Source organism: Mesoplodon densirostris, chromosome 13 (assembly GCF_025265405.1).
Source record: "Mesoplodon densirostris isolate mMesDen1 chromosome 13, mMesDen1 primary haplotype, whole genome shotgun sequence".
NCBI classification, from domain to species: Eukaryota; Metazoa; Chordata; class Mammalia; order Artiodactyla; family Ziphiidae; genus Mesoplodon; species Mesoplodon densirostris.
In genome coordinates, this window is record NC_082673.1 from 62,741,913 (window position 1) to 62,756,581 (window position 14,669).

Here is a 14,669-nt window from a genome sequence, read left to right on the forward strand (position 1 = left end):
ATGTGTCTAGCATTTTTTCAAGCAATGCAAGTTAGATCATCTTTTACTAAGTTGTTTTGTTGTTTCTTAAACAGTAACTGTAGATAAGATACTTGGTATGAGTTTGAAAATTCTTAAAGTTACTTGTTTAAATCTGTTTCTACAACACACACACACACACACACACACACACACACACACCTTATTTTCAGACAAAGAAAAAAAAAGGAAGACTGCATTTCTCACTCAAGGGACATCCCAATGTAGCTCAGTGGCCATTTTATTCTATTTTAAATGGAAGTATATGATTTTAATGACATACTTAGTCATATTGACTGATGTCTGGCATTAATTAGTCATGAAGAATATTCAGGTGTTATAGCTGGGCAGCTTGTTTGATATCACCACACAAATAACTTGAACCCTTTGGTACCACATGGAGTACAGTGATTCTGTTTGTGTATTTTAAGGTGATAGTCTTATTTTCTGAAAGAAAAAAAATTCTTTACCTTGGTAGCTTCAAGCTCAAACATTCATGCAGTGTCCTGAATAACTTTTTAAAGGATATTTAGTAAAAAGCACAGTTTTATTAGGTGGAAATCATCATACTAAAAGTTTTATAGCTCTAGTCAAATCAGTAATGTTGAGGCTATATGCCATGCCCAGAATTACTGAAAATACAATTGTGGAGGGCCTTAATTTATCACTTAACATTTCTCCCCACTCCAGGTAGTCCAAAATAATAAGTTATTATGCCTCCATAGAACAGGCTGTTGGTGAAGGGAATTTTTAAATTCAAGCTCACTGCCACTAGAGACTTCACGCAGTTAAAAGGACAGGGATACAATGCTTTCACGATTGTCAGATTGAATTTGAATTTAATTCCAGTGTGGAGAACTGCTTGGATACATTAACTGAAACTTTTACTGTGTAAAATTTTCCCTGTGGTAGTACAAGGTCAAATCACATACAGTATCATTTTTTTTTTCCATTTAGATGTAGAGAATAATTCAGCTGGGTGAGATTGGCAGTGGTGGTGGCATCTCATTGCTAAGGGCCAGTAATATATATATATGTGTGTTTTTCTGGTACTAATTATATTAATCTAATGTCTACAGTAATTTGGAAATTCTTCAATGCCTAATATCAAATATGTTTTTATAGCTGAGAGAACAGAAACAGCTATGAATTGTTAAAACAGCTATGAATTTTGTCAAACAGGCCCAACCCGTTTCACCTATTACCAAGTTATGGAGGCAACACACCAGGAGAATTTTCAGCAGTGTCAAAGTACGTCTCATGGCACTGGCTTGAGATTCTCTCATGAAATTTTGTTATGTTTCCAAACTAAAGTCAGTGGAGGCCAATGTTTCCATCAAATGCCACTTCTGGGTGTTTTTTTTTTTTTTTTAAAGACTGTAATGTCAGACTCTTTTCATAGGTCAGATTTTCCTAAGACTTCTAGCTCTTTGTAAGTAAGCTTCAGTTTGGAAATGTTCAACAAATATTTCCAGCAAGATTTGGAATCCCTAAGACAGCATTATGTCACCAGCCCCTTGGGTTGGAACTACCCTCTATTCTTTGCCTTTGGGCTGCCTGCTTTTAGCCCCGGTAACCTTTTGGCTTGAGTGTAAACATTTACTGAAGGCTCCCTCCTTTGTCGCTCCAGTAACTCCAGAGGTTAGTGAGAAGTGGATGCTACTTTGACCTCTTTTATCCACATTAGATGATTCTAATTATTCCTAAGAAATGACACTTTTGACCCATTTTGTCCTTGTCAAGTTTGTCTGGTTGTAGACTGTCTAAGTGTGAAACTCTGGGTTCAAACAGTGTCCAGGAGTGCAGATTTTTTTAAACTTACAATGGGGAGTCTCAAAAGTGCACACTATTTCTTTTTAAAACATTCCAACTTAACTGAAATTCAGGCTCCTGTTATATACCTTGAATTGATTTATGACTGAACGAGACTGCCTAGATATAAAGTACAGACTTTAACCTGTAAAAACCCATGGGTTATTTCAATACAGAAAAACAAACAAACAAACCAACGAAAATGAAGAAAACCTTTGTATAAGTGAGGATGGGCTAGGTTTTGCTGAGGTTGTAAGCAACCCTAATATTGTAACAGTTTTTTACATTAAAACAGTCTCTTTCTTTCTCATGCTACATGGCCACTGTAGTTAGGAGGTCTTCCTCCTTTCCATGCTTGACGGTCAATTCAGCAAACACAAGGAAAGATGGTGAGTCCATTGGTCTTACAGCTTCTGTGTAAAAGTGACGCGAGTTACTTCTTATTCAGTTTCATTGGTGAATTGATGTCATATTCCCATACCTAACTTTGAAAGAGAGACCTAGAAAGTGGAGAGTTGGAAATAATTGATCAATAGCATTAATGACTGCCACCATCTTTAAACTGGATCATAAAGAGTTCTTGTCTTGACTTCTATCCTCATCCCTACAAAAAACATTACCAGTGCCTGAGAAATAGGGATTCCAGAAACGCTCTTTGCACATTTTTAATTCATTTATTCACGTAGGTATTCAGCAAAAGTTTGAAGTGCATCTGTGGTGTACGAAACACTGTGCTGGTCGCTTCATAAGACAGCCTTGAGGTAGAAATCATTATCCCCATTTTACAGTTGTGTATCCTGAAGTTCAGAATGCTCAAGTTTGAGTGATTTTCCAGTCTCAGAGCCTGCCAGTAGCACATATCGGGATTCCAACCTAGATCATCTGGCTCCAAGGAGTCAGTAATGTCCTTTCTGCCACACTTCAACTGTAAGGTTAATAGTGAATCATAAAATGTTTTAAATACCCAGTTATAGAGGCAGGAATTGTTAGTCATCACCATGTATTTTCTCATACTTTAAGGCAAGAACATTAAATATATCTGATGATTGTGAAATAACAATGTATATTTGGTGTTATTCCAATAAGGGAAAGTTGTTTCACTTCTGAGCACATTTGATAAGGAAATTAAGTCATTTTTTAAACTGTAAGTCAGTAAATCTGAATGTTTTTTGTATTAGTTTTCTATTGCCACCAAAACAAATGGCCAAAAACTTCGTGGCTTAAAACAACACAAATGTATTATATTAAAGCTCTGTACATCAGAAGTCTAGTATGGGTATCACCAGACTAAAATCAATTTGTCAGCAGGATTCTGGCTAGAGGATTCCTTTCTAGAGGATGTAGGGGAGAATCTATTTCCTGTTTATTCAAGTTATGGGCAGAATGTAGTTCCTTGAGGTTGCAGAACTGAAATCCCTGTTTTCCTCACCTCCTGTAACTGAGGCCCATTCCCAGTTTCTAGAGCCCAGCACACTCACTTCATGGCTTCAGTGTGCCATCTTCAAAGGCAGCAAAGGCAGGTGGAATCCATTTCATGTCAAATTTCTTTGCCCTACTGTTTTGCCTTTCCCTTCTACTTTAGGAACCCCTGCTTAGATTGGGCCCATGTGGATAATCTAGGCTCCTCTCACCATGTTGTAACCCTAAACCTTAAGCATGTTCTTCAAATCCCTTTTACCAAGTAAAATAACATATTCACAGGATTCCAAGGGGTTACAGTGTGGATATTTTGGGGGGACCATTTTTCTGCCTACCATACCTTTTACATCCATTCCCTTTTCCTAACATGTTGTACCAACTGTATGCTACCTCTGTAGGATGCTAGATAAACATTTTGGCCTTACTTTCTTCACTTGTCAAATTAGTGAATTAAACTCACTGAACTTTAAAGTTGCTTCTGGCTCTTAACATTCTAGACTTGTATGAATCCTTATGATAGAGAGAGACATGGGAAAGTAAACCTAATGATCAACGTGGATATTATTGTTATTTTCTATTCATGGATTTTGCTGGAGTGTAGATTTCATATAATCCTGGCTAACTCCTTCCTTCTCACACTTGGTAATCTTCTTTGAAGGCAGTCAATCTCTGCAGAAGTTGACTTCTTCAGAAAGAAATTGACTTACCTCCTCAAAACTGTAATAACTGGTCCCTTGAGATTTTTTTATCTACTTTTTCTTTACAGCTTGGGTATCGCTTTCACCAAGTCTTTGCTACATTTTTGCTTTTGCTTATTGATTTGGAGTCAAAGAAATTGTTTTCCTTTCAATTCAGTTTCTTGAAAAGTCAGATCCTACCTGGGCCCAGGCATAATAAATGTTTGCCAAAGTTTTAAAAGGTATAATGCCTAACTTACCATTAAGGAAAGATATTAAATAACTATTTTTATTTGTGCCACAAAGTCAAATCCTCTAAATCTTAATTTGCTTATGTACAAAATGGAGAAAATGTTAATGCCTAACTCCTGGAGTTGTAAAAATCAAAAAAGATAATTCAGGAGAAGTACTTAACACCCAACGTTTTGCAAGTATTCAATAGATGTAAACCACTAATACTGTTTTATAGTAGGAGGTGCAGAGGTGGACAAGTCATCTGAGTTTGCCCAAGACTTTCCAGTTTTAGCTCTGAAATCCAGCATCCTGGGAAGCCTTTCATTCTCAGGAAAACCCAGACGGTTGGTCACCCTAGGAGCAGTAGTGTTTGGAAACAGAGCTAACTGTAAATATGGGCTCTGTCTTCTGCCAGCTATTTGACCTAAAAGAAATTATTTAATCTTTGAGTTGCAATATCTTTGTCTGAAAATATATGTGAGGACTAAACAAGTAAGGGATTTTGCACAAGTAGCAGCAATAGTAGCAACCTTATTCTTCCTGATTAAAAAAATCTTTACTGTCTTCCTTCTGCTTAGAGGTTTAAGCACAAAAAGGTTTTGCTTGATATGAAAACGTCCTTCAAGATCTGATTCTAACCTGCTTTTCTAGACACATATGCTGTTATGGCCCTTCCACTTATAGGTAGTGATAATAATTGTATCAATGATGATTCCAGTGATGACAGGTAACTGTTATCTGATGCTTTCTGTATATGAAGAACAGCTCTAAAGACTTTATATAAGAACTGAAACCAAAGAATCCCAGAACTAGTCATTATTTCCTATACATACCACTCTTACACACTGCTCAGACTTCGCCCAGGCCATTACTAGCAATTGCAAATGCTTCCTGTCTCTCCTTCAAGATCTTGCCTGAAAGTCACTTCCTGCATGATACCATCCCAGAAGCCACAGGACAGGAGTTTCTCTCCCTTCATTGACCCCAAAACAATTTACACATGACTTTGCCCTCCCTACCTGCTACTCTTTGCCTTATAGTAAACTTTTTTTTTTAATGTATCCGTATCCTTCACTGAAAAAGACCTGTTCCTATTCCTAGCACCCAGCACAAGACTGGATCAGCAGGTTCCTTTGTAAAATTAATGGAAGATTGTGACTAGCAAACCAATTGATTTACTTTACAGTAAAGATTCCCTAAAGAATTTGTGATCAATGTTTATTTTTCATATTATCTATGGAAAATTGTAAAAGCTGCTTTACTGTGTAGAAATCCATGTGGCTTTAAGAACTTTGGGTATAAAGATTAAATAATTTAAGATGCATGTCTTTCTCGTGAAATAAGAGAATACAGTCGAAATGAGCCAGATGCCTGTTGTTGAAGTCTGTTATTTAAGATCAGAAGAGAGCAGATGTTACAAATAACACCACTAAATCCCCCATGCGCAGGTTTATCGAAATGATAGAGTCTCTCCCGTGACTAGTTCTGCTTGCTTGGAGACCTGCTGACCCTGATCTATGGACCTACCTGCTTCTCTAGTAGTAAAAGGAGCTGAAATATGCATCATTAAGACCTATGATTTAATTGGATATGGGCCACTATCATTTCAGATTGAAGAAGCTTACTTGTTCTCAAATTCTATTTTGAAAATGGAAAAACAAAATCGTCACTTAGCCCAGCAGTCCCCAACCTTTCTGGCACCAACGACCAGTTTCGTGGAAGACAAGTTTTCCCGGGGGTGGCGGGGATGGGAATGGTTCAGGCGGTAATGCAAGTGAGTGGGAGCGGCAGATGAAGCTTCGCTCGCTAGCCCACCACTCACCTCCCGCTGTGCGACCCGGTTCCTAACAGGCAGCAGACAGTACCTATCTGCAGCCCGGGGATTGGGGACCCCTGACTTAGACTAATAACCAGAGGGATAACTTGATAACACTTAGTCTAGATTGTTTTAAAAACTTATAATATAAAATTACTTTCTTCCCCCAGGGCTTTCAGATAACTGTTTTTCATGGTTTTACTTTCCAAATATTGATACATAGTTGAAAAATTAAAGACTTCAAAATGAATTAAAGTATGAATATGAAAAATCAGTATGCTAGTATTTCTTATGGGTGATCTGGTTTACCGCCTCCTCTGTTTTAATATTTGAAGTATTTTTTTAAACTTATTTTTAATTTGTCCGTCATGGTTGATTTTTTCCATTAAGTAGTATATTTTATGGTAGTTTTACCTCTTACAGTATAATTGATACATCAAAATTGGGTTAGCATTGATTTTATGCATAGCTTTTAATATGGCTTTGCAGTATCAATAGAAGATCTGTGTCTCATGCACTATCAGTGTTGTCATTTGGCCAGTGAAAGGAGGTTTCCAGATTCCTGAGAGATTTGAAATTGCTAGATTACATAGAACTCCTCAAGTGGATACTTGCTAATGCCAATTTGGGAAATTTGTGATAGCACATCACATGTGGGAAAGTCCCAGAATGGGCTGAGATGTCTTCGGCAGGATCATATCTAGGTGAAAATTCAGTTCAAAAATTACCTTGAGACCCTTGTATTGTACTCTGTGTTGTTGTTTCATGGTAGTTGATATACAGAACATGGGCTGGTGAATGATAAACATCTGAATGCCAATTCACTCTGACTCATCGGGAAACACCAGTCTTGCTAAGGCTTACTTATTTCCTCCCTGGTTTATTTCCTGCCATGTTTAACATAGTTAAAAACAAATAATTTGGGTGCCAAACGGCCTAAAATGATGACCCTTTTGAGCCTTATATTTAAAATGTACACTGAAAATATTTTGTTAGAACTAGAGCACTTGTCTCCCTGCTTCTGTGCTTTTCAGAGCAAGGAATGTCATGCTTTAGTTGCTCTGCATCTGAATTTATTCCCAATTCCTCTTTTATAGTCTTCTCGGAGACAGTGTATGGTGAGTCATTAGCATTAATATTATTTCAGTTTCAGTGGGACTACATATCCATACTTAGAAAAGGGTGTTGGTGGATTTCATTATTCATTCAGAATAAATTTCTACTCTAATATAAATGTTGCTCAGGATAGAGCTTTGAAATGGATCCTGATTCTTTAAATTCTTTCCTGTCTGTTTCAGGAAATAGTGAGATCCTGTTGATAGTAAAGTACAATGTGTCTAAAGTTCACTTCTAAACACTCTGCTCTTTGCAATGAAAGTCATCTGCATTCTTTTTATAATTCAGAGCTGCAAGAGATCTGTCTAATCTTGGAGATCTGATCCAGTATCACTTAGAAAAAAAATATTCTTGATAATAATTCTACCATTCAGATTAGTGAAAGCAGTCAAGCTTTACAGCTTCTGTCGTCTTAAAAAGATATCATGAGACAGGGGAATAAGGACTTGGATTATGGTTTAGGAGATTTAGTTATTTGGAAAAATAAAATGATTAGTACAGTTATTATTCAACTTTTTAATCAACGAAAGCAAATGACATCCGTTTGTTATCATTCTTTCTACAGAAGACAAAGGCTCAGGTCCCGATGGTGCTGACTGCTGGTCCCAAGTGGCTACTGGATGTGACTTGGCAAGGAGTGGAAGACAACAAAAACAACTGCATTGTGTACAGCAAAGGTAAGTGCAAGATCATTTCCCTCTCGCTTTGGATGTATTGAAAGCTGAGTGTTGCAAAGTAGAACCAAATGAGCTGAAATGGGCGTACAAAGTAAAATGGGATCCTCTCTCTTCCTTTTTCCCTTATGAATCTCCCTAACCTGTAGTTTCAGCAACTCTATTGGGTTTTTTTTTTTTGTTTTTTTGTTATTTTCCTGTACAGTATAAAACAAAATGTGTTAGACCATTAATTACTTAGCGCCATACACGTTCACCTAACCGTGGATTGGAGTGCCTTGACTAGTACCTTCCTCGCTGTTACTTTTATTCAGAGCGGGTTCAGTGAAATCTCGGATTCCTCTCTTAGGCATCATCCATCAAAAAGTAAATTCCTTTTGAAATTTGGCAGTCCGTGTCAGGGTGTCAAGGGGCGAGTTCTAGAAGGCATTGCATTCCAGCCAGTTTCCTGAAATCACACACGATGAGGGGATAGCTGAAAAGGAAGTCATTGCAAAGACTGAGAATTCCTCCCCGTGGTGATTTCTGAAGGGCAGGAGGCAAATGCTAGAGAGGAAGCGATGGCTTGCAGAGCATTGCCTTTGATTTGCTCAGTGTGGCATCAACCTAGACTGCGTCAAACAGCTACACCCTGGCTGCAAAGGAACTGCTGCTCCAGGACACACAACATGGGACCGACTCCCCCAAACTCAGGCCCCTCCACGTGTGTGGTGTGGTTTCCCACACTTTTCTCCATATTAAGTTCTGGGCCCAAGCTCTGTACTTTTACAGTGAAACCCCTAATCTCACTCCTTCGTAAATATTGCAAAACTTTGTGCTTCTCATGTTTAATTTCTTTTCGCTTTCCTTTTTAACCAAATAGACCTACTGAGATCAAAGATGTATTTGTACATTGAACCTAGAAACCATAAAAGCATACAAGGGAACAAGCAAATAAGCACCCCTATCAATATATTAACATATAAAACACTAATCATAACATCAAAGACTCTTAAAAACTTGCTAGAAACAATTACAACTTGTTTCTATAATCATTACAATTTGTACACTTATAAGAGGATTGCCTTTAAACTACCATAAGCCTTTGAAAGTTGAAACACCAGAAAGAGGGAATTTGCAAGCTAAAAAGACAATCTGCACACCAGGATCTGATTATATTCCTTTTCCTTCTGTAACTGCTGGTCTCATACCCACTTATTATCAAACACCAAATACCTGTGGTATGCTGGTGGGAGCTTTTAACTAGAAGGGAAGTAAGATTTTCCCAGGATATGTCACTATGTTCTATCAAAATGGGAAGCAATATTATAGTGAGCCAGCTTACCAGTGTCCACATTCAGAATGCAAACACTACAAAAGATGGCTTGGAGTATAGGATCAATGACTGAGACTAAATTTTTGTTGTACAATATCTTATCTCTATGATGGCAATGTAATATGGAGGAACCAAGAGGATAGCTATTCTATCATAATCCAAATCCATTACATGTTTAAATCGGGCATTGTTTTAGAAGAGATGATTATTATATTGTTACATAAGGAAAAACACTATAACAAAATCGTAATTCTATGTTCAATGGAGTACGTTAGTTTGAACATATTTATGTGTTTGCATTATGGTTAGATATACCTTAAGCCTCTTGGCAATAAACATTTTGGAGTAATTTGTAGAAGCTTATTAATTAATTCATAAAGCATGGATTGAGCCCAACCGTGTGCTAGCTTTGTACATGGATAATAACAGCCACCCTTTATTAAACACCCCTGAATCCTCTCCTTGGTACTCCCGTACCAAATTCTATGCATTTCTCTCATTGCTCTTTTAACCTCGTTTTATGATTATCATTTTATGTTTCAAAAAAAGAGTAGTAAAAAGTTAGGTATTATTGCCTGCCTTTCCAATCTACTCTATATTTACTGAGGGCAAGGATTATGTCTCAGTCATCTTTTTATCCTGGGTCTGGCATGCTGCCTGTACAAAAAGAGCACAGAGTAAATAATGATTGGTTGACCAGATAAACAAATGATGAATGGTTGCTAGAAACTATAATAGACACATCACATACTGTGATGATGAACAATATGAATTCCTAATATTCAGTAGTTTTTAACCTACAAAAGGTAACTCGATATTGTTCAACTTACAAGAACAGATGGCATTGCAATTGAAATAACAAGGACTGCAGTAACTACTGTATATGCATAATTTCATTTAATCATCATTTAATACCTCCTAGTAGGTAATTAACATCCTACCCAATTTTACAAAAAATGAAATTGAGACAGCTAGATTAAGTAATTTGTCATGGTCACATAGCTACTAAGTGTTTCTTTTTTTTTAAATTGAGGTATAGTTGATTTACAATGTTGTGTTAATTTCTGCTGTACAGCAAAGTGTTTCAACTACTAAGTGTTTAAAGTGGGATGCAAACACACATCTGTCTAATTAAGGGCCTGAGTTGTACATATTAGAATACGTTCTCCCTGCATTAAGCTTTCAAGCAGCTAGATGAGATAAGTAGTGTGTTTCTCATTTTACACAACCTACATTGTGTGTGACTTAGAGCAGTAGTATGGTTGTCCCCGGTTCAGGAAAGCTAACAGAGAAGCCAAATTTAAATACAGGTTTTGATAATTCTAAATCCTATACTCTCTGTACTGTGTGACTCTACCTTTCCCCTTGACACTATTACATGATAAATAAGTTCTCTTAAACTACGCAAACATTTCTGTGCAGAAATCACAGACTATTATTATAATATAGCACTTACCAAAGTACACTTCACATAACCCTAAGATTAAAGGAAAAGTCCCAGGACCAAATATTGCCTATCTTGGCCCCTCTTGAAAACTCACAAGGCCTTCTGGTATGAATGCTCTGAGAAGTCCTGTAGTAAAACAAAACAAAATAAAAACCTGTGTAACTCGTTTGACTATATGATATGCATATTTTTTTTCCCCAGCCAGTGGACATCCATTGGAACATTGGAATTAGTTCTCTGGTTAACACACTTGGGAAAACTCTGCTGTAGATTCTACTCTGATCTCCAGATGGGCTTCAGAGGCCTGATGCTAATTCCTAGAATTCAGGTTGCCTTTGGAGGAAGGGAATAGTTCACTCAAAGTTCTGTGAATATCTCGATATTCTAGGATTATACTAGGGATTGTTCTCATCATGGAAAATAGGACCCCAGGAATCACTCCTACCAGGACCACATGAGCTCTGAAGCCTTCTATCTTCACAGGCTATGGGTCTGATAAGCCTTCTCAAAGCAAAAGAGTTTTGTAGTTGGAAGGGTTTGGTGATTTAGATTTAATGGGTACATATTGAATGACTCGAACATCTGTAATGTGTGAGACATTTTCATAATGTGTATGTTATTTATCAGTTGGGGCTGTTTTGTTTTCAAATGATAGAAATCCAAATGAAATTGGCTTATACAAAAAAATAATCAAAGTGTAAGTGTGTGTGTGTGTGTGTGTTGGTGTGTGTGTAAGCGTGCATGCGTTAGTGTATTGGGGGTAGGGGAGTTCATCTGCTCATATAACTGAGAATCCAGGGATCTGCTAAACTTCAGGATCAGTTTAATTTAGTTGTTCACACTTTGTCCCCAGACTGTCTCTATCTTCTGCCTCTTTTTTCTTTGTGTGTTTCATCCTCAGAAATGTTCTTGTCAAGTGGTGGGAAACTCCAAACTTATTCTACAAGCACAGCAATCCCAGTGAAAAGAGAGCTTTTCTGGGTTTTATTTGGGGTACATCACATACCAATCCTTGAACCAATTAATCACTATGACCCTTCCTTACAAACTACAATCATCTGTAGATCTAACCCCACATAAACCACTGAGACAAAGGAGAAGTAGTTCCCCAAGTGAAACCAAAGTGCTACTTCCAGACAGAAAAGAATGGTTGCTTGATGGGCTAACATCCATGTACCCAGATGCAACACATTACTCCTAATGTCTAAAAAGCTCTCCCTGAAGATGAAAAGTAAATTCCAGATGCCAAAATTGCATTGCCTTATTTTGTTTTCTAGCTAAGAACCTAAACTACTTATGAATTCTATGCCAAAATCATCTTTATTGGGCCTGGCTATCTGAAAGTATGTTAGTACCTATTTACAAATAGAATGTAAAATACGTGTATGTAGCATTTTTAAATGCCTTAACTGTGAGATTTTTTATAGTATTTTCTTATGGCGTGTAACTATTACCATTTAAGAGACATGCTTACTTTTTGAAGTATTTTTAAATGTGGGCTAGTAGTAAAATTAAACATAATTATAAAATTTTCATTTCCAGGGTGTCCATCAAATAATTATTATCAAATTACATCAGTTAGTGCTATTTGACAGGCTGCCATCATCCTGTTTTATCAAAGTTAAAAAAAAAAGTATAGTATTTAGCATTAATACTATAATCTGATGTACTTTTTTTTTCCTGCCTCAACTACCCCCTGTCATTCCAGAAAGTAATTAGCTCATCCAGACACTGATGGACCAGACTTGTTGGGTTGTCTGGTTTCTGCCATTATTCTCAGCAGACTCCAGATAATTCTAATTTACTTATCTCCAATGGAAAAATACTAAAAAGCACCATGCTGAAGTTAAAGGGAGGCTGCTGGAGAGGAGGATGAGCAGAAGCCTGCCCACTTACTCCTAAAATCCATGAATGCCTGTCGAGCATTGGAAATTAACTTCTCTTTTCTATATACCTTTGTATTTTTTATAGCATTTGCACAGTATGGTGCCCTTTCTCATTTGTGAAAAGTAAATAAGTTACTTCGAGTTTCACATTTTTGAACATTTGAAATTAAACCTTTAGCATCTTGCATGTGAGTTTGTTCATTCAGTTCACTTCAAATGAGGAAAAATTAAATTATTTGGGTTTTCATGGAGTGTTCTTTCAGAGCAGCCACATTCTCTAGGTATCTGGATGAAGAGAATAAACATTATCAATCAAAGGAGTGAAAAAGTATCAGCTAACCCTCAATCTCACCTTAACCATGGAAGATTTCTTTTTATATAAAAGCACAATATCATTGTAAAAAAAACTGTTGCTTAGATGGAACCTTGGGCAAATCACTTTTCCTCTTTAAATCCTGATTTTTTCAACTGTAACAATGAAATAGCCATGGCCATCTCACAGGATTTTCGTGAAGATGCACCCGTACACATAACTGCATATGTTATTATAAATATTATATTGTTGATGATCTTATACTCAGTCCAGTTTGCCCTCTTGGGTATATGTCAGGACAAATTTAGAGGAAATGAACCCAGGCCTCCATGTTGGTATCAAGCAAGTGTGTGAGAAAACCTGGTCATCAGATACCAGGTTTATAGCCAAGAATCCCATAGATCCCATTTGGTCCCTGTGAATCCAGAGCATCTGAAGAGAACTGCATTATAGAATCAGAGGCCAGAAGCCTTTGCCTAAAGATATTTTTCCCTTGGGCACATGATATTTTTAATGAAAGTCATATGTAAAATGCTATTATAAAGATAATGATGATAATATTAAAACTAGCAATAGCAGTTACCATTTATTAAGCACATATTCTATGCCAGGCATGGTTTTAAACACTTTACATATGTTTTCTGGTTTACCGCTACAAGAAAATTATGATGTAAGCAGAATTATTCCCACTTTACAGATGAATAAACTCAGGTTTAGGTAAGTAAATAGTTCAAGGATATATAGCTCATACATGATGAAATTGATATTCAATCTTAAGCGTGTTGACCTTGATTCCCAATTATACAATTTAGCAGAGTTTTGATGATACCATTTACTAGGCCTAGATTGTAGATTATTGGTCTTCGTCACAAATTTACGTACATATTTATCAATGAAACTTTTTTTTCTTGCTCTGTGGTTTGGTTTTTAAGAAAAAGTTTTCCAGAACTAAAACAGCAATGACAGCAGTACCTTATGCTAATTTCTCTGTTGCTTCGAAGGCCACAGCAATTTAAAATCATGTAGAAAACTAATCTCCAAATCATTCTATGACCATCTTCAAAGTTCTGATTTTGCTTGTTTGGACAAATGTAATCATGCAATTAATTCAGTTAAGCCCTGACTGATGGTGTAGTACGTTCAAGGTCCTATACCAGGTAGTGTTGAAATAATGACTGTAATTCTAATGTAACCTAACTTGGATAAGCAACTTTCTGCACACTGACTAAATTGATCAACTGTTTAAAACAAAGATCTTTCATTAGAAGGACCCTTGCAAAAGTCTGGACTATTTTCCACCTTAAAATAGAGGATCTGTTGCATGTTCCTAGAATTTTGAAACAGCCTTGTCTAATGTGGCAGTCAGTTTTCCCAACTAGCCTACAAGTTCATGGTTAACTTTACCTAAAGGACCTAATGCTATATAAATAAGAAAGTAATTTAACAAGAAAAACGTGTGCTCATATTTAAGTGTTTATTTAACCATTCTGTAGTTCACAGAAAATGTATAACTGTTGTCTAGTTTTACAGTATTCTTAAAAGAGGGTGGGTGCCTGAACCAAATATTTAGCGGCAGGAATTATAAAATCATAAGGCGATTAAGTTAGCTAGCTGCAGAATTCCAATATTGCTTTTTAAATGACTTCAGGATATAGGAGGTACTAAGGTTATTATCTGTTATCAGGAATACAGTGGAATTGTACAACTGGATAATAACCAAACAAACTGACACAATGTAAAATTACATTATCAGTGTGTTAAAACAAAATTGCGCCCTAAAGGAGTCCACATGCCAGCTCAGAGCTGCAGTGTAATTATGCTTAACTCTGATAATTAAAATACAGTGGAGATCAACAGAATCATTTTCATTAAGAAAATTATTAATGACGGTGGTATAACAGTAATTGATTGCAGAGTACCACAGGATAACGCGATGCCGAAA

At 36.7% G+C, this 14,669-nt stretch overlaps 1 protein-coding gene across 1 annotated transcript in view; it reads left to right on the forward strand.

Annotated features, from left to right (window-relative positions):
• The window catches only part of ZFPM2 (zinc finger protein, FOG family member 2), a 384,049-nt gene that overhangs the window by 214,698 nt on the left and 154,682 nt on the right, over positions 1-14,669 (forward strand). The window contains exon 5 of the mRNA XM_060116199.1: positions 7,658-7,769. Within this exon, the coding sequence (XP_059972182.1) occupies positions 7,658-7,769 (112 nt within the window). The remainder of the gene's footprint in view (positions 1-7,657; positions 7,770-14,669) is intronic.